Below are 24,593 nucleotides of genomic sequence, written 5' to 3' on the forward strand. Positions count from 1 at the left end.
AAATACAAATTTGGAAACAAGAGCAAGTAGAAAAAATATTTAAAATTTAAAAAATTCATTTAAGAGGTAATTGACTAAAGCAAAAATAATAAAAATGTGTGGTTTGACGTATAACACATGTACAAGTAAAATGTATTGTCAATAATACAAAGTTAGGTGATGGGAAGGGAGAGAATACTAGCATGCATTCTCTACTCCTACATGAAGTTGTGTAACATTACTCAAAAGGTAGACAATGATGAGTTAAAAATATATGGTACAAACTCTAAATCAACCACCAGAACAACTACTAAAGTATATATAACTAATAAGATAGCTGAAAAAACATACTTCTAAATAATCCATGGGTAAAAGAAAAAGTCAAAAGGGAAATTAGAAAGTATTTTCAACTGAACTGAAATGAGAAGATATCAAAATTCACAGAAATTGTTAAAGCAGTACTTGGGAGGAAATTTAGAACATTAAACACTGTTGACTAAAAAGAAAGTTCTCAAATTAATGACGACAGCTTTTAGCTTAAGAAACCAGATAGAAGAGAAAATGATATCAACAATTTAATGATTAAAAATGCAATTAATCCAAAGTAGGCAGGAAAGGAGGAAGTAAAGCACAAAGAAGAGATATGAAATACAGAAAACAAAGAGCAAAATGCTTGATTTAAACCAACACTACCACAAAACACATCAAACGAAAATGACTTTAAAACCAAAGAATTGTAACATTTGATTTTAAAAAATTAAAAAGCAACACCCAATTACATGCTGCCTAAAGAAATACACTTTATGAATAAAGACACAAATAGGTTAAAATTAAGGGATGGAAAAAGTATGCCATTCTAACACTACTGAAAGGAAAGCTGGACTGCCTTTATTAATACCAAAGTAGCTTTTAGAGCAAAGAATACTACTGAGGATGAAGAGAGCCGTTTCATAATTTCAACTCATCTCAATTCTTAAAGCAGGTAAAATAACCCTAAACATTGGTGTACCGAATAACAAAGCTTCATCAGTACATTTAAACCAACTAAAAAGGAAACTATACCCACAGCAGAAGACACATTCTTTTCTAGAGCTTACAGAGCATTTGCCAATATAGATAGAATTCTGGGCAAAAAAATAAAACAAAATCACCAAGCCTCAAAACATTTAAAATGAGTCAATTTATACAAAGTATATTCTCTGGCAACAATGGAATTAAATTAAAAACCCATAACAGAGTATCTCTAGAAAATCCCCAAATGCTTGGTAACTAAATAATGTTTCATTAAATAATCAAAATACTTTAAATAAAAAAAAAAGAAAACATACTGAAAGTTCAAAAGTATTTTTAACTGAATTCAAATGACAACACAATTTACTAAAATGTGGGATGCAACTGAGCTAGTGCTTAAAAGAGAAATTTATAGCACTAGCCACTTGTAGTAGATAAGGAAAAAAGTCTCAAATCAGCGAATGCCACTCTTCTCCTAGAAAGAGAAGAGCAAATTAAATCTAAAATAATCATAAGAAAGAAAAAAATATAGAACAGAAATCAATACAACACAAAAACAATAGAAAAAAAGAATAAAAACCAACCAAAAGATGGTGGTGGTTGTTGTTAATCACAAGCTTACTTAAATTGATAAACCTCTATCCAGATTTATCAGAGATCCAGATTTATAGAGAAGTCACAGATTATCAATATCAGGAATTAAAAGGTGGCATAACTACTGATTCTACAGATATTAAAAGTGTGATAAGAGAACAGTATGGGGCCTCCCTGGTGGCGCAGCCATTGAGTGCTGGGTTGCGAAGCTGACCGCAGCCTCTGCAGCGCCAGTTCAATCCCCGGCTGGTCCCAGGCCACCAGAGGAGGGTCCCGCATGGTGCGCAGACCTCTCCTGCCGCCCGCTGCTCCCCTCAGCAATGCACTTCGGTCCTTCTGCCTGCTCTGGCTCTGGTGAATTCTCTCACCCTCCCGCGCTTCTGACTGTACCCAGTGCTTGTATAAATAAATAAATAAATCTTTAAAAAATAAAATAAAATAAAAAAAATAAAATCACTCTATCTTTAAAAAAAAAAACAGTATGAACAATTTCATGCAAAAAAAAAAGGTGACTATTTTGATGAAATGGATAAGCTCTTTGAAAGACACGTACTTACAGAGTACTTACATACTTACACTAAGAATAAACAGGTATCCTGAAAGCCCCTCTATCTATTAAAGAGATTGAATCTGCAGTTTAAACCCCTCCTGAAAAGAAAATTCTAAGCACAGGTGATTTCACTGGTTAGTTTCACCAAATATTTAAGAGAGAAATAACACCAAATCTACACAAACTTTTTCAGAAAACAGAAAAGGTTGGAATACTCTGTAACTCATTTTATGAGGCCACTGTTACCTTGATACCAAGACCAAAAACAGTTACTATGGTTCAGTGAACATGAATGCAAAAAATTGTTTGTTAGCAAACAGAATTTAGCAAGATATAAAAAGGATAATCATAATGACCAAATGTGGTTTGCCCTGGGAATACAAGATTGGTTTAACATTCAAAAATCAAATCATGAAATTCACATTGCTAAAAGTAAAAAAAAAAAAAAAGTCATATGACCACAACATTAAATGCAGAGAAAGTATTTGACAAATTCTATACCTATTCCTGACAAAAGTTCTTAACAGACCAGGAACAGAAGAGAACTTTATTTAATCTGACAAAGGGTATTCATGAAAAACTAACACCCAATATTTATATCTAATGATGAAAGAATGAATACTTTTTTCCAATGACCAGGAATGAGACAAAGTTCCCCTCTATCACTTCTTCTGTCTAACTTGTACTGGATGATCTAGCTAGAGGATGAGACAAGAAAAAGAAGAGATAAAGTTTGGAAAGGAAAAAATAAAAAAATACCTTTATTTGCACATGACAGAAATGCCTATAGAAACCCACAAAAAGCCTGAAGAAACCTGTTAAAAGCTACTACAACTATTAAATGAATTTAATAGGGCGCAGGGCAAAAAAAGGATCAAAGTGAAAATCAGTTATATTTCTAAATACTAGCAAAGAGTCATCAGAAATCGAAAAGCAATAAATAAATAAATAAATCCCATAAAATTATTATATACTCAGAGATAAATGTGGTAAAAATATGCTATCTATGGAAAACTACAAAATAACTCTAGGAAAAGTTAAAGAAGAGATAAACAAATGGAGAATGTTTGTGGATTGGAAGATTCAATATTGTTAAGATCTCAAATCTCCCCTAAGTGACCCATAGATTCAATGCAATTACCATCTAATTCCCAGCAAATTTTTTTTAGAAATTGACAAGTTATTTTAAATACTTTCTAGAAATGCAAATGGACTTAGAATAGACAAAACAATTTTTAAAAAACAATGAGGAAATATAGAGGACACACACTAATTGATTTCAAGGAATATTATAAAGCTACAGAATCTAGAAAGATAGACAGTGGGATCAATGGAATAAAATCAAGTATCCAGAAACAGAACCACACATACATGGTCAATTGATTTTGACAAAAGTACAAAAGAAATTTAAAAGAAATGATCCCACAATAGTTATCTTTATGCATAAGTACCTTAATCCATATACTCACACACATACAAAACTTAACTCAAAATGGATTGTGGATATAAAAAAGAAGAAAATATAAATAACACCCAGAAGGAAACTCTGGGTTAAGATTTTTAAAAATACATCAAAAGCATGATCCATAAAAGAAAAAATAAGGGGTACCTGTTCAAAATTAAGAACTACCATTAATACAATTAAAAGGCAAACCACAGAGAAAATCTTTGCAAATCACAAATGTGATAACGGACTTACATCTCAGAATTCAATAAGAAGGGTGGAAAACTCATATTGAAAATAGGTGGAACATTTTAATAGATACTTCACCGAGCAGATGTTGAACAGCAAATAAGTGCATGAAAAGATCTTTAACATCATTCTTCAACAAGGAAATGCAATTAAAAACCATGATGAAAGAAAAAAAAATATAAAGACCTTGATGAGATACCAGCATACAACTCTCGGAAGGACTAAAATTAAAGACCAACTACTCGATCTGTTGACAAAGTCAGAGAAGAACTGACATGTTCATACACTGCTCGTGCGAATCCAACAAGGCGAACTTTGGAGAAACAGTGGTTTTGGGTTCCAGCCTAGCTGTTCCACTTCTAGGTGTTTATCCACTATACATGAAAACATGTGTCTACACAAAGACTTGTAGATGGATATTCACAGCAGCTTCATTTGTAATTGTCCCAAACTGGAAAAGTCCAGATGCCATCAACCAACGAATGGATAAATGAAATGTGTACATCCATACAACAGGCTGTGCTCAGAAATAAAAAGAAGTGATCTACTGATATAAGCAACCACATGGATTAGTCTCAGTGTAATTATTCTGAATGAAAAAAAGGCATTTTATACAAAATTTTAGAAAATGCAAACTAACATATAATGACAGAAAGCAGATTAGTAATTGCCTGGGGGAGGGGAGGCAGGGTACAGGACGTGATGAAGAAACTATAAAGAACTCTAGGAAAACTTCAGGGGAATGAGGAACATGTTCATTATCTTGATTATCATGCTTTCACAGTGTGATATATTAAGACTTTTCAAATTGTACATTATAAATATGTAGAGTTTACTGTACATAAATCACACTTCAATAAGGCTATAAAAAATAAAATCCAGTGTTATCACAAGCGTCAGTCATATAGTTTCTCTCTGACTTTTGCTAATGACTATGGGGCCAGATAAGGTGTGTCTATCCCATGTGAACCAACTACCCTGCGGTCTTCTATCAGCATCTAATTTCCCTGCAAATGGGCTGCTCTTCTTCAGCATTGTGTTGAGTTAACGTGACAAGTGTCCTTTAGGGAAGAATAGAATCAAATGAAGAGTGAAACAGCAAGTTATAAGGTTCTAAGCTGATGCAGTCTGTGGTGGCAAAGAGGTTAATGGGGTGGAGAAAGAGGTGGCCAAGATGATGTAATACGAAAGTGAAAGATACAGAAGAAATTGGTACAAGAGAGGAAGACCAAAGAATTGGTGAGACAAAGAGGTGGGATAAAGGGAAAGAAGGAAAAAGAGTGGAAATAAAATGACAATTGAGGGAAAACAAGTTCTCTTTACTCTTACTTTTGATGTCCCTGGACAGAAGACAGGTGCATTACTTACTTTCATACACTGTCCAGTGACTTAGAAGAGTTTTATTAGAAGCAGAATTAACTTATCTTAGAGAAAAGTACCAGCTACCGAGTCACACTGTTACAGGCCATTTTCCTTAGTTCTCTGTATATCTTTTGCAAGGTAAGGTACAACCAATTTATATCTCCTCAAGGTCATTTTCAGATCAGTGTTCCCCCATAATATTTTAATTACATACGATATAACTAATCATGATCCAATGTATTTATTAAACCAGAAGGGTTGGTCCACGGAGCAGAGCAAGAGCAAAATGACATTTGGTGAAGTATTATTATAAGAACCCAAATCCTCAGCCCCGATTCTGAACATTAAAATTAAATTCATTTCATTTTCCTCTTCAGGAAGTACATTCAAATGAATCTACATTTTTTAATAGCAAGAAAGTCTATAAAAATTATAAGATTTTCCTACCTTGACAAAAATTGTTGAGTTGCACTCTTGCAATGCCTCCATTAAGCTAATCACATGGAGACACACCATTTCTACCATCTGAAACAACAAACACGAAAATCAGTTCCACTCCCAATGATAAGGAATCACGAGCAACGCCCAGTGATTGCAAGTTGGTCTGCAGCCACAGGACCCCTGCCCCGCCCATGAGGTCTTTCTGCAGAATGACCACAGGGGACCACAAAGAGTGGCGCTCTTCACCTCTAAAACGTCAACCAGAAACAGAATTTAGACGCTCTCCTGTTTTGCAATTGGCAGCCTTCCTCACCTAACTCGGGACTGCCAATGGAATTAGGGTGTTTCCACTAATCGTCACTGTTCTTTGACTCACGCAGAGTGGTTTCTGCTTCCTTCATTTCCAGCTACAGAACTCCTGTGCTTAGGGCCTTTTCTCCACAGTGTCTTCATCTGGAGCACACAACTGGTGTGGAGGCCTTATTCTTAATGGAACCAGGAGACCATGCTCATACACAGTTCAGACACTCTTAATGCTGGATTTTAAACACTCCAGGAGGATTTTTACCAGACTGGCTTATATATAGTTCAACAAAAATTTCAGCATAAAAGTAGTTTGAATTCATTTGCAAAAAAAATCATTTCTAACATTCAGTGTCAAGGAGAGGTACTGGTGGTATCACAAACCTAATGACAACAGAAGAAGACTTTGAGTCTCGAGTTTACGCTGAAGCTCCCAGCCTCAAGGCGCACAGTTAACAGGGTAGGATGCTTCATCTCCAAGTTCTTCAACCCCAGACTCTATGATCTGATACATGTAGTTATCACAACAGTCAGAACTTTATTGTGCAACCTGAAATGTTCACATAAATGTCCTTTAAACAGAACTAAAACATCTCTCTTTTACCACTCTCTCCAATGAGAGTTCACAGGATATATTTCTTCGACTAACATTCAATCCAAAATCTCATTTCTGGAATGCCCCTTGCTAACAATGTGGTGTTGAGTTTCTGTGCACACCAGAATCATCATTATGTTCTTCTAGGTCCCCTCAGGTTCCTTGTCCTCGCAGACAAGGTTTCAAATGATGAAGCTCCATAACTAAGATGCAGGCTGCTGCTCTGCCAGCTGAGACCGCTCCTCAAAGCAGCAGACTGAACCCAAGAACTTCACCCCTTCCACGCTGACTCCATGAGGACTCAGTGACTGATGCATGCGAAGCACACCACAGATGTTTTCCTGTGAGGTTCAGAGCAGCCGCCCTCTTGGCGAACCATCCATATTAAAATGGAACTGGATCTGAACATTAGGGAGCTCAGGCTTCAGGGGGCTCCTTTCAGGGCTGCGACCCCGAGGGACATGGACACATGTGGCCGGGCTGCTCTTGGACATTACAACAAGGTGACCTACTTGGCTTGGGTTGTTCCAAACTGCCTTGAAATCCAAAACAAATATGAATCTCCTGCCTAACCTTCTGACCCTCTGGTACAAACCAACCCTTAAAGGTAGGTATTTCATATCAGTTTCCTTTGGCACCAGCCAGGGAAAACAAAACTTGTTTTTCCTAAATTTACTTGTTTTGTTTTCTACTGAAGTTCTTATGCAAGTAGAGCATCCCGTTCACAACATAAAAATTCACCCATCCGTTTATATAAAATCACAACTGAGATCTTTAAAAAAAAAAAAAAAAAGGCCAGAGAGTGTGAAAGGACTGGGGATGTTTCATACATTTGGGGGCTGTGCCCCAGAGGGGAGCCTCAGGGGGCACTCACCACTTTGTTGTGGGCCATCAGCTGCAGGATGCTGGGCGTCACCCTGCTCCAGAACTCCAGCGCCGTCAGTATCGCCGTGAAGCTGAATTCGTTCTGACTCTGGACATTCGTGGTGACGGCGCTTTGTTCGCAGTACACCGTCCAGAGCTGAGCGAAGATAAAGGCGTGGAAGAGGGAGCACATGTGCAGCACAGAGGTCTGTGGGGGAAGAGAACAGGAGCCATTCGTGACCTTCTGGTGGAGAGGGTGCCCCGCACGGTTTCAGCCTTCCTGGCAGCCCCATCGCAGCACATCTGCCTTGCTGAGCCCAAGCTAAAGGAGTTCTCCCCAGCGCCGAGCCTGCCTTACAGCAACCTGCCAGGCTCGCTCAGGGCCCCGGGCTCAGAGAACAAAGCATTTCGCCAAGAGAAGGCACCTTAGTTTACAGAATGAATCTACCCAACTCCTTGCCTTTTGATGAAGATGACACTCCCCGCCCCAAGCTACATCAGGAAGAATAATCTGCCACTTGGGGTGGTGGCTCATCTGCACCGCAGGGATGACAGAACCCTCCTCTGCTGGTTTGGGGTAACCGGGGACACAGACAAGCACTCTGCCCAGCTCTGTAAGCCCTAGTGACAGCGGCATGGCCGGGACTCCCAGCAGAAGCAGTAAGTGAGCCAGACAGTGCCAAAGACTTTCACTAGATCACCCCGGAATTCTCAACCATTCCTATCACCTATTTACAGATGAAAAACTGGAGCTCAACTATTCACAATAGCTAAGCTATGGAAACCACCCAAATGCCCCCACATAGATGACTGGATCAAGAAGATATGGTACATATACACAATGGAATACTATTCAGCAATCAAAACAGATAAACTCATGCCATTTGCAGCAATGTGGACAGAGCTTGAAGGGATCATGCTCAATGAAATAAACCAGAAGGAAAAAGAAAAATAACGAATGGTTCCACTTATAGGAGGAACACAGGGGAACCAAATAAGGGATCAGGGGAAAAAATAACAATAATAATAAATAACAAAACTAGCAGGCAGCCATAAATAAGAGACATTTTGCAAGGGAGAGGGAAGGAAAAGGGATCAAAATGGGAGAGAAGAGCACCAGGGACTACGGTGATGGTTCACGGGTGAACTGGTGGTGGGAATTTTACGGGGACTACACGATGATGCAAAAGATGTAAGTAAAAAAATAAATTATAAAACTAAAATAAAAATTTTAAAAAGTAAAAAAGAAAAAGAAAAACTGGAGTTCAGACAGGGGAAGTAACTTTTCAAAGTGACATCACGAAGTACCATGGTTAGGAATCAACCACAGGTCAAGTCTGAAATATTAAGAACGAGCTGCTAACTCCTCCGGCAAACACCATCCGAGCCACTGTTCCTTCATCGTGGAGTCAGCTTGCCCTGGCCTAAATCCCAGCTGTCCCCAAGCCCTCTGAGTCTGCCAGAATATGCATAAGCTCGGTGAGGGGTGCTTGGCTCCTCCAGCTGAGTGTGTCTAGTTTGCCTGCATAGACAAGACGGACGCCTGCCTGGCGCTTATTCCTCAAGCACATCATCCATCTTGGCAGCCTCAGTGCTGCTCCGTGCAGGTGAGTCCCACGTGAACTTTACTGCGTTCCCAGCCAGCCTTCTTATTTTCCCAGCCTTCTTATTTTGTAACTTCATCTACCTCCAGAGACTGGAGTTGAAAAGATGGTGCAGGAAGAACTAGAGTATACATTTTCCCCCACTTCGCATTTGGTTCTAAAAACTGATCACAGGATTTTTATTACATTTCTAGCCTTTTATTTCTCCTCATTATTTTGAGACAGAAATGCCAAAGAAGGGAAGTCTTGCTCGCCTCTGTAATTTATCTTCATAAAAGTAAACCAGAAACAATTTAGGGGGAAGAAGAGATAGGCTGGGAATTTAAACAACTCTAAGTAAGGCATTAGCACAGAGCTGCTTCCCAACTTCCACAGGAGGGCAAGTGATAAGAGGCATTTTCTTCTCAGAAGAAACATAATTGGCTGATAAGGGTTCCATTAGCAATTTCAATGCACATGGTCCTAATCTTGCAGGAATCACTTACCTTTGATTGCTCTGGAAATCCAATCAGGATAACAATAAGATGGTCTGCAATATGGGAACCTGCATCCAGAGGTATGGGCAGGCACGGAGAGGAGGCGTTTGGACACACCGCGTTATGAGTGAGGGAGCCCAGAAGCAGCCAGGACAGCAGGCGGATATGGGAGACGCACTCAATGAATTCCTTCGGTCTACAAGAGGAGGAGGAAGGGTTAGAGATGATTTCATGCTGTCCAGTTGGGGGCTCAACAAACATCTACCGGTGGAGAGATTTAAAGTGTGGTTACATAAAATGAAAGACCAAGGTGACAGAGTACCTACAGAATGATGCATCTGCTTTCCTGGTTTCCTACACTAATCCTGGACCTTAGCTTCTTGAGCAAAAGAAGCAGCCTTTGGTGACACAGGATTAAATATCATTTTTTCACAAGCCTGGCTGCCTTTCTGACTGGCTTCTTTGTCAATGTTCCTCACTCTCATTAGAAGTTCTCTGACACCCTCACCTAGAGAGAAAAAGTTGAGGATTACCCATTTCCTCCTGCCTTCCACATCCCCACTCCAAACCTTTGTTCTAGCCAACAAGGAGACTGTGCAAAATGGTAGACTCAAGCCTGCTCCAAGTTCCCAATTAAATCAGCCCCCACACCTCTCTTTTCTTAGCCTCTCTGAGAGGAGCAGAGGCTTGCTCCTAGCGCTCTATTTCATCTCTGCTAGAGAGTTTGTTCCAGCTGCAATCTAAGCTCCTTGAAGGCAGAAGCTAGGTGAGTGCTCCATAAATACCTATCGATTTACTTAACTAGTTCAAATTAAGAGTTAAAAGTGGCCATTCCAAGCTCCATGCTTTCACCATCCACAGGGATGACTGAGATATTCCGAAAAGGGCAAGTTTCTTTGACAGACAGCGCGTCTGCCGGGTCGGCAAGTAAGTATGGGGATGGGTTTCACAAATGTTTAGGTAGTAACTGACCCCCACCCTTCTTCATACATCAAAGTCGTTTAAGTGGGGGCAACCAGATCAGCTCCCACCTCCCAACCAATCAGACTCACTGCCATAAATCTTCAATGCTTTCATTAGGTCTCCCTGAATCCTGGAAACCCAGGGTGTCTCCTGCCTAATTTCCCCTCGCTGCTGAGACAATAAGGGCCTTACCCCTGTTGCATTGCAGAAGGGGGGTGATAGAGCCAAGGCAGGTAGCGAATGACAGCTTTGTTATCTCTGTGGTTGCCCCGTGAGATTTCCATGGCTGCGATCTGTGCCAAGCCAACTTTGAGATGTCCACCAAAGGTGTCCTCGTGCAGAGGTTGGGAACAGGTCTTCATGTGGCTCTGCAAAACCAAACAGTGTTTTGTAACTTTGGCAGAGGACCCAAAGACATTCCAGTTCACTCTGTTAAAAGGTCATTTGAAATCTCCACCCTCTTGGCAAACAATTCACTTAAGCTTCTTCAACAGTTTCCCCTTGTTCTGAGGATTAGGGAAAAGCTCCTGAGCACGGCATAAAGAGCCTGGAATGCTGTCACTACTGCAGACCCAGGCTGCTTAGCCCTCCCTGTGGTCTGTGGTCCAGCAACACCCATCTCCACGTTCCCTCCCATGCTGTCCTCTCTGAAACACTTCCTGCCTCTCCTCACCTAATTAACTACTGTTCATTCTTCACATTTCAGCTCAAGCGTCACTTTCTCCAGGAAGTCTTCCTATAAGAAGCTTCCATGCCCCTGCCAACCCCTTCCTCATAGCAGTTGTGAAAGTCAGAATTTAACTTTAGTTTGTATGAAATTTTCCTTAAAATTGGCTTCCACTGCCACACTGTAAATTAAATGGGGCCAACAATGTATCTGTTTTTGTTCATTGCTGTACCCCCAAATGCCTAGGACAGAGCTGGGCACATATACAGGTGCTCAATAATCTGTTGAGTTTAGGAAAACTTTGCTTGGTGTGGCTTTGTGGAAAGGGCAAGGAACTGGGAGCTGAGACCCCATTTCTAGACCCAGTTCTGATCTAGTATCAAAGCCTTAGAAAAGGCACCTTTCTGACTTGTTTACTAACATGTAAAATCATTAAGGATCGTACTATTTTTCTCTGCACCGTATTTTGAAAGAGGCTACAAAACATGCTAAAACATGACCCCCACCCTTCTTTATACATCAAAGTCGTGTAAGTGAGGGCAACCAGATCCAGCAATCAGTCACCAGAGTATGGCCAAGCACCCATAAGCTAGGGTCACGTACTTAGAAATGACGGGGCTTAGATACTGTGAGATGTCATCAGTTTAAACTTTGTGTCCACTCTCCACCTGGCACTTGCAAGTCAATCTCTATCCCAAGAAATATCTGGATCATCTGAGTGCAGTCTGTAAACTAAGTTGGAGGACGAAGGGATTATATTTTTAGCTGAACTCCTGGGCTGATAAGTTCCTGTTTATCAAAAAGGAATCATTTAGTGCCAGACTGCAATCTGGCTGCTTCCTGAGCCATGTTTCTCTTCTGCCCTCTGTCCAGGACCTTCCTCAAATCCCCGAAACTATCGATCTTTTAGCTCCCTAGTCAACTTGTGGCAGGGAAGTTGACTTGCACCAGTGATTCATTTCACCCTGCAAAACAATCAATAAAATCAACAGCTTCATGAGGGCCTTGTCTACATGCAAATTAAATTTTGTTCTGTCCCATCTTTTAATCATCCTCTTAAAGAAGACAGCTTCCATGCAGATAAAAGCCATAAACAGCTCACATTTGCATAATGTGTTAGTTAACAAGAGCCTCTTTGTGTGCATTACCTCACATCAAACCCTGACACAGTCACAAACGTACATCTTACTCAACTTTTTTGCAAGTGAGGAAACCAAGGCTCAAGGCAGTGAAAGGATGCGATGTGACATCATGGGAATGGAGCCACTACATTCTTGGGTCCGCCCGGACCCCATCTCTGAGGAGCAGATGACCTTGGGCAGATGACTACACTGCTGCAGGCCCCAGTGTCACTTCTGTAAAATGGGTAACACTTAAATGGGGGAATTGTGATACCTGAATGAAGGGAAAGATCTGTACCAAGCTGATGCCATGTAAATACCAGTGCCTGCCTCCTGCCCTCTCTGCAGATGCACAGCTCTGTTCTTCAGCCTCCCTCGACCTAGATCATTCTACAGTGCCGCAGTGGGCTTCCCCGGGCAGCAGTACACCCCCAAAAGACCTACTTATTCTCTCAAAATGTCTGTGTTCTGTTCACCTGGGAGATGGGCAGGGGCCTCTCACCTTCAGTTTGGTCAGCGTGTGCATGTCTGCCATGAAATCCAGCACCTCGTTGATGTACTGCCGCATGCACTCCATGGCCGCCGTCCCACACTGCAACACAAGGGCCGCAGAGTCAGGGTCCTCCCGCCCCCTGACGGCAGGGGCCGTCTCGCTCCGACTGCATGCTGTTTACTAATGTCTTGTTTCACTTTCTGGATTTCTGACTCACACCATCCCTCTCAGCAAAGTCTGTGATTGTCTGCCCACGTTTTGAGGCAAAAAATTTTTCAAAGGTTTGTGGTGAAGAGCGAAAGAAACAAGGGCAGCCCAGGAGAGACAGTGTTTGAGTATTTTTTTCCCCTCTTGTAGAGTTCACAGACTTTGGTTTGCTTGTTTTTCAACTGGTTTGCATACAACAGGTCAGCCACTGTGCAGCCACGTGGACCAGTATCTCCATGATGGGAATTACCCTAAAACTACAGTAACTATCATAGCAGGGAGCCTTAGATACACAGAAAATACATGCCCCCAGATTCTATCACCAGAATCTTGAACCCTTTTCTATCAAAAAAAGTATATAAACAAAGATCATGTTTGTAAAAAGAGTCAAAAATTTTTACATTCAAGGCACATACAACTTCACTCCTCTTACACCTCTTACACATCAAGTGTGCTATTACACAGACAAACATGATGCATTCCCTCCGGGGACAAAGGAAGAAACAAGACAGTCCTCTTTCCTTCACATGAGCAGGGTGGTGGGAGGTGGCAAAGGCAAAGAAAGCAGACTTGCGCCTCAGGTTATTAAAAGGCATAAACCTGCTCTCTCGGGGCAGTGAAGTGAAGCTTGGGATTAGCAAAGAAAAGGCAGGGGGACAGGCAGGCTGCTCCAGGCACGCTGCAGGAGAGAACCCACACGTCAGGCTGGGTACAACGCGGATCAAAAGCAGGTTGTCTTTGAAGCTGCCTGAATACTATGCTAAGGCCTTTCTTGGCTTTCTTTAGGAAAATCTGGAACATTATATACTTAACTAGCTCACCCAGTGGCTCCCATTTTCCCATGTTCATGTAAATCTGCACAGCACTGAGCTGTATCACCTTCTATCTCTTCTAGACTGTTACGCCTGTCAGTTCCTCTGACAGGACAACAAACAGTAAAATAAGGTCATTGGCGGTTCTGTCAGAGTGTTTTCCAAGCATTTCCATATATTCTAAGGTTTTCTTCTTTTAATTTAAATCAAGTGAAGGAATTATAAAAGGTTATTGTGGCCCTGCTTTTGGAATATTAATCCTTTAGTGCAAGAAAGGATTTCCCCTTGATTTATTCCATTTTCTCTGACCTTTCACATGTCATGCAAATAGGAGCACATACTCTGTTTGTGAATTTCTTGAAAGGGATTTGCTTCTTTTGGGCAATATTTTGTACCATCTCAACTGGGCAAATGTCACAGAAAATAATTACTAGGAGCATTATTCAATATTTGTCTTAGAAGTTTGAATTTCAAAAAATGAGAGCCAAGAATTTACTACTACCTACTTTTGTTCTAGAGATAGCATCTACATCTAATAAAAGCCTTAAAATAGACTTTGTAGTCAGGATAATCTTAGTGAGTCATTTTTACTTACAGAACAAAGCATACAACTTCCAACGCCCCTTACTTTTTTTTTTCACTTTGCAAAATGTAAATATAAGCTCAGATGTGTTGTTTAAAAACAAAACAGAGTCACTCTCCACTTGTTTTGGAAGTCCTGTATTTATTCCAACAGAAAAACCAAAGTTGAAAACATATTCTAACCTCAAAAACATAAATTAAAGTCAATCATACCCGCCTTCCTCAAAACTTATATATTAAAGTTATTTTTCTTAGATATAAAAGGAATCATGTTTAATGCAGAAAAAATAGAAAATATAAATTAAAAATAAGTGAAAGAAAAATCACCACAATCCTAACTCCTGTTCTCTACCTGTAAGATAGTCACTATTAATATTTCCCTCCAAATCTGTTGACTGCATGTAATAAACACACATAAAATTAGACATATAATTTTTCATGAGCTAGAACTTTTTTTCTAATCTTTTAATTCAATTCATTACAAGCATTTTCCAGATAATTAAATATTCTTTGAAAACTGGGTTTGGTGACCAAATAGTATATCTTAAAGATGTACCTTACTTTATTTAGACAATACCTTAGTGGTGGACAATTACTCTGTTTCCATATTTTTGTTATTTTAATTACTGTTTTAATATAATTGTATATCATTCCTTATGTGCAGATTTAATTGTTTTCTCAAACATATTCCTAGAAATAGATGGTCAAGCTGCCTTCATTAAGGTAATGGTTTGTAAGAATGCCTGCTTCTCTTCATCATCAAGTCTAATCATTAAGAAAAACCTGCTGATCTGCTCACTGATTTTAATATGTATATTTTTTCATATTAATTCACTGTCCCCTGATTGTTAGTGAGAGCAAAAGGTCTATTTTGAATGGCTAAGAGGTGACTGTAAAGGGTCCAATGTATATATTCTGTAACTGTTGCTTTTCTGTTGTTGGAATGTTTATCTTTTATTTGTTGAAATTCAGCAAACCTTTTATATATTAGGGACAGCCTTTTTAATTTTCACATAGGTAGCAAATACTAAGTTTTGAAGAGTTAGAAAATAAGGAAGCCCATGGCAGGAATGGCTACTTGCCAACACATTTTTCTTCTTCCCTATCAGGCCATGAGACCACAACCCCCGCTCTCCCTTGCACTTAGGTGCAGCCGTGTGACTGAGGTCTAGCCGGCGAATATGAGTAGAAGAAATATGCGCCATTTTCACATCCGGCCCATAAGACCTGCCATGTACCTCATCCTCTTCCCTCTCCCAGGCCGCCTGCTGGCTGCCCAGGACTGCCTGCACAAGAAGGTAGGGACTGATGCCTAAGCATCACTATACAAGTTCTCAACCCTCTATTAATCAGACATGCATTTAAACTTCACATGAACAAATAAGAAGCATTTTGTGTAAGTCACTAACAACATGGGTTTTCATCTCACCACACCTTGCATTAGTCTAGCTACTATCAAGAACTCTTCAAAAACAGTCATGCAATTCTACTTCCAGGATCTATTATAAAGAAATAGTCTAAGATGTGGACACAGATTTAAGCACAAAGATGTTTATCATACATTCATTACAATGACAGAATACTGAAAATAACTACAATATTCAAGGGTAGGTAATGTTTACTTATCACTGAGTAGATGCCTGGCACCACATGTGTATGTCCTACATGCATTAGCCTTCAATCCTCATTAGGCCCTGCCATATGCCATTTTACAGACAATTCAAATCAAAGAATCATCAGTTAAATAACTATCTGGATCATGGAGCTAGAAAATGGCAGCCCTCAAACTCTGAAACCCACTCTCTCTCACCACTTTTCTATGGTGTATTCACATGAGGTAATACTCTACAGCCATTAAACTTTGGGGGAAATGCTTGTGACATAGGAAACCAAAGCTGCATCTATATTATGACTTCGACTTTGAAAGTTAAAGTAAGAAAATACAAGAATATATTAGCAGCAAAATTATCTCTGGATTGAATGATTATTTTTTTTTAATTTCCCCATATCAAAAAAATTAAAGAGAGGGGGCGGAGCAACATGGCGGCGAGGAGACGCTGCGAGTAAGATCTCCCATTAAAAAAGGTGAATAGGGAGGAAAAGCGGCAGGTCCCAGTGAGAACTGGGACACGGAAGATAAACGGACTACTCCAGCAAACTGCCCAAAGAAGAAAGTGGCCATAAAAGAGGACTACAAGGGAGGGAAGCGCAGAACCCTGCTCCCCTCCCCCGCCCACAGAGGCGGCACTCTCCGACCTGCAGAGGGGAGGAAACAACAAACCAAAACGGCCAACAAGAAAAACGGACGCAGCAAGCGGGACTGTGAGTGGAAAGGAACTATTTCAGCCACCACACCCCGTGAACGGGAGCTGTGGAGAACCCTGCAGGATTCGCCGCGGCGGTGAGCGAACGGCTCCTGGCGCCATTAGAGAAGAACAAAGACCCCTGGAGACGCGCACACAGCCCGGGCTGCCGATGACTCCAGGAGGAACCAGAGGGGAGAAGAGAAGCCCACCCAAGATGCCGGCCAGTCCCAACAACACAGTGTCCCAACGCATACGGCAAATTAGAAAACAGACAGTAGGGAGGAGAAGAACCACACGCAACCTAGCAACTCTCCAGAGAAAAAGCACACCACAAAAAGAAAACCAGCCCCCAGATTGCAACGACAGTAACTTGGAAGAACTTCTGAGCCTTCCAGAAAGAGAATTTAAAATTGCCGTGATTAAAAAACTGACAGAAGTCATAAAGGAAAACAATGATAAGGGAAAAATAATCAACGATCAGAAGAATGAAATTGAGTCCCTAAAGAGGGAAGTAAAAGAAATGCAGGAGATCAAAGAATTAGTGGAAGAACTAAAGAATTCTGGGAAAAGCAATGAAAGCAGAATTGATGAAATGGAAGAACGAATAAGTGCTCTTGAAGACACAGAAATAAAAAGAACCAAAACAGAAAAGGAAAGAGAAGTACGAAGGAAAAAGAATGAAGAAAGACTTCGGGAACTATCTGACTCCATGAGGAAAGGAAATATAAGAGTTATAGGAATACCAGAAGGAGAGGAGAGAGAAGTAGGAACAGAGAAAATATTCAAAGAGATAATTGAAGAGAACTTCCCAAATGTGAAGAAGGAGCTGAAAATTGATATACAAGAAGCAAGAAGAACACCAAACTTCCACGACGAAAGAAAAAATACAGCAAGACACATAATAGTAAAGCTCCCAAGAATCCAGGACAAGGAAAAAATAATGAAGCTGGCAAGAGGGAAGAAACAGATAACATTCAAAGGAAAGCCAATCAGGCTGACATCAGACTTCTCCGAAGAAACACTACGGGCAAGGAGAGAGTGGAGGGACATAGTCAACAGACTCCAAGAAAACAGATGCCAACCAAGAATACTCTATCCCGCAAAGCTCTCCTTCCTCTTTGAAGAAAGAATATGGACCTTCCCAGACAAACAGAAACTCCGGAATTTCATTGCAACTAAACCCCCACTCCAAAAAATACTACAAGGAGTCCTAAAGCCAGAACCTCAGAGGGACGAATAACAATGAAAGAAGGCCAAAAAAAAAAAAAAAGTTATTAAAAGAATAAATAAATAAAATCAAAGGAAAGACAAACACAATGGCAAATACAGATGTTAACATATCAATATTAACTCTAAATGTAAATGGACTAAACTCTTCAATAAAAAGACACAGAGTTGCAGCCTGGATTAAGAAACAAAACCCAACCTTTTGCTGTCTCCAGGAAACACATTTAGCTACAAAAGATAAAAATAGGCTCAAAGTCAAAGGATGGAAAACAATCCTACAAGCAAATGGGCCAAAAAAGAAAGCAGGAACAGCTATACTTATATCAGATAAAACAGATTTCAAACTCAAAAAGATAAAAAGAGACCCCAATGGTCACTACATTATGATCAAGGGGACAATACTTCAAGAAGAAATAACACTCATTAACATATACTCACCAAACGAAGGAGCACCAAAATATATCAGACAACTGTTGTCTTCTCTGAAAACAGACATCAAAGAAAACACATACGTAGTGGGAGACTTCAACACACCACTATCAACAATGGATAGATCAACAAGACAAAAAATAAGTAAAGAAACCAAAGCTCTAAATAAGGACCTAGAGCAATTGGGCTTAACAGACATCTATAGAACACTAAACCCCAAAAAAACGGAGTACACATTTTTCTCAAGCGCACACAGATCATTCTCCAGGATCGATCACATACTGGGGCACAAGACAAACATCAACAGATACACCAAGATTGAAATCATACCAACCATCTTTTCTGACCATGAAGGCATCAAACTAGAACTAAACCATAAAAAGAAGGCAAGGAACTTTCCTACCTCATGGAGATTAAAAACCACACTACTGGAAGACCACTGGACTAATGAGGAGATCAAAGAAGAAATTAAAAAATTTTTTGAATTGAACGACAAGGAGGACACCAATATCCTAAATGTATGGGATGCAGCAAAAGCAGTAATAAGAGGAAAATATATAGCAATAGAAGCTCACATCAAGAAACAAGAAAGAACTCAAAGAAACAACCTAATCTCGAAGCTCAAAGATCTAGAAAAAGAACAACAAAAAAAACCCAAAACCAGTAGAAGAAAAGAAATAATAAAAACCAAAGCAGAAATAAATGAAATTGAAACTAAAAAAACAATCCAAAAGATCAATGAAACCAAGAGCTGGTTCTTTGAAAAAAATCAATAAAATAGACAAACCCCTAGCCAGGCTCACAAAGGAAAAAAGGGAGAAAGCACAAATAAACAGGATCATCAATGAAAGAGGAGAAATCACAACGGACACAGCAGAAATCAAAAGAATAATCAGTAACTACTATGAACAGTTATATGGAAATAAGTTTAATAATCTAGAGGAGATGGACAAATTCCTACAACTCTACAATCACCCAAAGCTAGATAAAGAAGAAATAGAACACCTAAACAGACCAATTACAATTAGCGAAATTGAAATGGTAATCAAAAACCTCCCCAAAAACAAAAGCCCAGGACCTGATGGATTTACAAATGAATTCTACCAAACATTCAGAGACGAATTAGTGCCTATCCTTCACAAACTCTTCCAAAAAATTGAGAAGGAAGGGACAATACCAAACACGTTCTATGAAGCCAACATTACACTAATACCAAAACCGAACAAGGACAACACTAAAAAGGAAAACTACAGGCCAATCTCCCTAATGAACACTGATGCAAAAATCCTCAATAAAATTTTAGCCATCAGAATCCAACAATGTATCCATAAGATAATTCACCACGACCAAGTAGGATTCATTCCAGGGGCACAAGGATGGTTTAACATCCGAAAATAATCAACGTTATCCAACACATCAACAAAAAGAAATATAAAAACCATATGATAATATCAATAGATGCTGAGAAAGCTTTCGACAAAGTGCAACACCCATTCATGATAAAATCCCTTGAAATTCTTGGGATACAAGGAACATACCTCAACATCATAAAGGCCATCTATGACAAGCCAACAGCCAGCATCATTCTCAATGGTGAAAAGCTGAAAGCAATTCCATTAAGATCTGGAACAAGACAAGGATGTCCACTCTCACCACTGCTTTTCAATATAATACTGGAAGTCCTAGCCAGGGCAATAAGACAAGAGAAAGACATCCAAGGAATCCAAATAGGAAAAGAAGAAGTCAAACTATCACTATTTGCAGACGATATGATATTATACATAGAGAACCCCAAAAACTCCACAGAAAAGCTAATTCAACTCATCAATCAGTTCAGTAAAGTGGCAGGATACAAAATCAACATGCAAAAGTCAGTAGCCTTCCTATACACAAACAATAAATCTGAAGAAGAAGAAATAAAAAAAAACCATCCCTTTTGTTATTGAAACAAAAAAAATCAAATATTTGGGAATAAATCTAACAAAAGAGATAAAGGACCTATACAAAGAAAACTATAAAACACTGTTAAAAGAAATAGAAGAAGACACAAAGAAATGGAGAGACATCCCCTGCTCGTGGATTGGAAGAATAAACATTATTAAAATGGCCATCCTTCCAAAAGCAATATACAGATTCAATGCTATTCCAATCAAAATTTCAATGTCATTCTTCAAAGAAATAGAACAATTATTGATGAATTCATATGGAATCACAAAAAACCCCGATAGCCAAAGCTCTCCTGAAAAAAAAAGAAGGGAATGGAGGCATTACACTCCCAGACTTCAAACTATACTACAAAGCCATAATCATCAAAACTGCATGGTATTGGAACAAGAACAGACATACAGACCAATGGAATCGAATAGAAAATCCAGAAATAAATCCACAGATTTATGGTCAACTAATCTTTGACAAAGGAGCAAGGACTATGCATTGGAGCAAAGAAAGTTTGTTCAATAAATGGTGCTGGGAAAACTGGGTCGCTACATGCAAAAGAATGAAGCTTGACCACTACCTCACACCATACACAAAAATCAACTCAAAATGGATTAAAGAACTAGACATAAGACCTGAAACCATAAAATATATAGAAGGAAATATAGGCGAAACACTACGTGATCTGCACATCAAAGACATCTTTACAGACACATCACCCAAAGCAGTGATAGTGAAGGCAAAGATAAACAGCTGGGACTACATCAAATTAAAGAGCTTCTGCACAGCAAAAGAGACAATAACAAAAACAAAGAGAAACCCCACCAACTGGGAGAACATTTTTGCACCCAACACTAATGATAAAGGACTGATCACAAAATCTGCAAAGAGCTGATGAGACTCAGCAACAACAAAGAAAATAATCCAGTCAAAAAATGGGCAGAAGAGCTAAAAAGAAACTTCTCTGAAGAGGAAATGCAAATGGCCAACAGGCATATGAAAAAATGTTCAACATCACTTGCCATCAGGGAAATGCAAATCAAAACTACCATGAGATACCATCTTACACCAGTGAGAATGGCACATATTAAAAAAACTAGCAACAACAAATGCTGGCGAGGGTGTGGAGAAAAAGGAACTCTTCTGCACTGTTGGTGGGAGTGCAAACTGGTCCAACCACTGTGGAGAGCTGTGTGGAGATTTCTGGACCTACTAAACATAGAGCTTCCATATGATCCAGCAATTCCACTCCTAGGTATTTACCCAAAGGACACAGAAACATCAATTCCAAAGAACACCTGCACCCCTATGTTATAGCAGCACTGTTTACAATAGCTAAGCTTTGGAAACAACCCAAATGCCCAAAAATAGATGACTGGATCAAGAAGATGTGGTACATATATACCATGGAATATTACTCAGCATTCAAAAAAGATAAACACATGCAATTTGCAGCAACATGGATGGCGCTGGAAGGGATCATGCTCAGCGAAATAAGCCAAAAAGAAAAAGAAAAATACTGGATGGTCTCACTCATAGCAGGAATCTAGAAAAACTTAAATAAGGGACCAGGAAAATGAATAACTATAAGAAAGTGAAAATCAAAATCAACAAAAAACTATGAACCAGAGACACTTTTAGGGGGGCGGGGGCGGGAGGAGGGATTGGGGTCAGAATGGGGGGGCTGCAATTGTTGGGAATATAACAATAAAATTTATAAAAAAAAAAAAAATTAAATAAGCAGTATTTAAAAACATAATGTTTAGTATTATGGATAAAACTGATATAAACTAAAATAAATAAAACTCTTTTGGAAAACAAAATGGGAATATGTAACATTAATACAGTTCCACTTTCTGAGAAATTTAGCCCAAGGAAAAAAATCAAAATAAATATGAAGATGATCTTTGTAGGAATATATGTGTGTATGTATGTCTCTCTCGCTATGTAAAATGGAAAATACATAAATTTCCAACATAAATAAATTACTAATAATATGTGAATAAATAAGCAAATTAGGATGCTGAATAAATCAAAACATGGTCATATTTTCTTAAACAATAATGTTCTTATTTCAGGACAGAGGGATTATAAATAATCCCTTTCCTTTAATCCTTTTTTCCTCCACCTAAAATATAATTTTTTACAGTTAACAGCTAAAATTATAGCTAAATAATAGCTAAAATTTCTGAGTTTTTTGCAATAACCTTGCTGTCAATGAGTATTATGAGATCTCATCTTCCACCCCGTCAGTAGGAATCTCAACATATTTTGCCAATTCATTCACTAGTTTATGATAATGGAATTTTTTTTTAATCTTCAGAGGAAATATCACAAAGGAAAACAAGGTATTACAAAGCTTGTTTCTTTTCTGGCAGTAGTTATATCAAATTGGTTAAGGGGAGCCAATGTAAGAAAATTGATTCTGGAAAAAATTGAACTTTAATCAAATCTATTTTGTATGTCTGGTCATTTCTATCCTCTCCTTCCTTAACTCACTGCTTCAATTATTTATGCTTCCTGGAATTAAAAGTTTCCAATGGCCGGGATTAATTTAAATTTTCAGTGTTGTTCTTTTAAACAAGATGTTAATATGTTTTCAGTTTTACAATGTTTGTTATGTCCAAAGTGAACCAGGACTCGAGCCAGAAATACCTCTCCGCTAAATTAGAAAATAAGAAGAAATATAAAATGCGACAATTCATTCAGCCGGGACTTACTCCAGGTACAGAGGCGATCATCTGCTTGGTCAGGATTGTTGACTCAGCTAGTTTGGTTCCAGCATCTGCACAAATAAACTAATAAGAAATTGAAAGGATAATTACTTTTAAGAGCACTTGGACAGTAATAAGTAATTTATAATTTTATTAACTTGGCTTAAATTCATTAGTAATTCCTTTTGTGGCGATCTATCCTAGATCCAAAGGACATCATCACGACAGTTCATTCCTATCAGAAATTCAGAATCACAGTCCTGAGGTTAACACACCATTTCTTCTTTAACCCAGACAGCGAGGTGGCACTGAAAAGGGGTTCCAATCAAGGAAGAAAGGAAACATGTTAACATTGTCACAATTATTCTCAAGGTAGTCCACTTATTATTTAGCACTTCTTGACAGTGGCTGAATTTTCACAAACTTTCTGGGTGCTTCTCATTGTATCATACAATTAGAATGAACACAGAAAACAATCTCAGCGAGAGTGCTCTACCTGCTTCTCCCCTCCCGAGGCCCCTCAGCTTGACCTTCCTCCTCCTGCTTTACACGCTCCATTCACGCTCCCCCTCGGTGCCAACAATGCCCCACCTCCTGCTCTATGCTTTCACTGTAATCGTCATCCCATCAGAGGACCATGAGTCTGTTTCCCATGCTGTTAGGAGCTTTCTCAGAGAATAGTCTCATCTCACTCCCAGCCACACTTGGTGCCTGACACTTTGGAGGGACTCAGCAAGCCTTTGTGAAATGAATCAATGAACCAGTTACAACTTGATATGATGATGAGGATAAGTTTGCCAGATTTTTATAGGTGTCATCCACTTAATGCAACATTCAACTACGTATGTGTGGTTTGGGAGAAAATGTTCAACATAAAGCCCACAGTTTGTTATATGCAATTGGCTCCTGGTTAATTTACCTTTCCTGGTCTCTGGCCAGTGGCCCCAACGCTTCCAGGACCAAAGCTGCAGCTGTAGAGTTCTGAGGCTCTGAGAGAAGTTGACACTGACATTTGACACTCTCACAATTCAAGGGCACAGAAAAGGCACGTAAGTCACAACCATGACCTCCACGAGGCAGGCTCAGCCCCGCTCAACTGGGGAGAGGTAATACGGAGTAGAGGAAAGTCTCAAGGAAGCCTGATGAGGAACTGGGGCCAGTCTCATGTCAGGCTATCAGGGCTGAGAATCTAAGCATTATTAATGGGTGGCAGGTCTGAAAGAACAAGGACGGGGCTCTAGAGCTCATGGCCACAAACTGGCCTTCCAGTGTGGGAGATGCAATTTTCCATGCATGAAAAGTATTTCAGCACAGGTAACTGGGCTGCGGCAAGGGGCGGCAAGAGGGCTGCCTCTGAAAGCCAAAGGGCCCGAGCAGACACGTGTCTTCATGCTCATATTCTGTCATTTCCATTTGCCTCAAAAGACAGTAACTAAAAACTGAAGAACCATTAACCATTAACTTTGAAGTTGATGAAACCACTAGCAAGTGACACCCACGAAATACCAAAAAGTTTCCATTATTTTATTCAGGAATGCTTATGTCTGCTTTATAACTTGGACTTAATCTAATATAAGTTAATAAAGTAAATCAGGTTAAAAAAAAAAAAGTGAGGCCTATGGCTGTGGCGCAAACCTCTACATAGAATGATAGAAGCACACAGTG

The 24,593-nt window shown here is 39.5% G+C and overlaps 1 protein-coding gene across 1 annotated transcript in view; it reads right to left on the reverse strand.

The window, feature by feature from the left end:
• UNC79 (unc-79 homolog, NALCN channel complex subunit) overlaps positions 1-24,593 on the reverse strand; it is a 229,275-nt gene that overhangs the window by 7,348 nt on the left and 197,334 nt on the right. The window contains exons 45-50 of the mRNA XM_054692786.1: positions 22,935-23,012; positions 12,726-12,815; positions 10,628-10,803; positions 9,482-9,668; positions 7,403-7,600; positions 5,637-5,714 (exon numbers count right to left, since the gene is read on the reverse strand). Of these exons, the coding sequence (XP_054548761.1) occupies positions 5,637-5,714; positions 7,403-7,600; positions 9,482-9,668; positions 10,628-10,803; positions 12,726-12,815; positions 22,935-23,012 (807 nt within the window). The remainder of the gene's footprint in view (positions 1-5,636; positions 5,715-7,402; positions 7,601-9,481; positions 9,669-10,627; positions 10,804-12,725; positions 12,816-22,934; positions 23,013-24,593) is intronic.

This window comes from Talpa occidentalis, unplaced genomic scaffold (assembly GCF_014898055.3).
Source record: "Talpa occidentalis isolate TD23 unplaced genomic scaffold, MPIMG_talOcc4v2.1 talOcc4.11, whole genome shotgun sequence".
Lineage (NCBI taxonomy): Eukaryota > Metazoa > Chordata > Mammalia > Eulipotyphla > Talpidae > Talpa > Talpa occidentalis.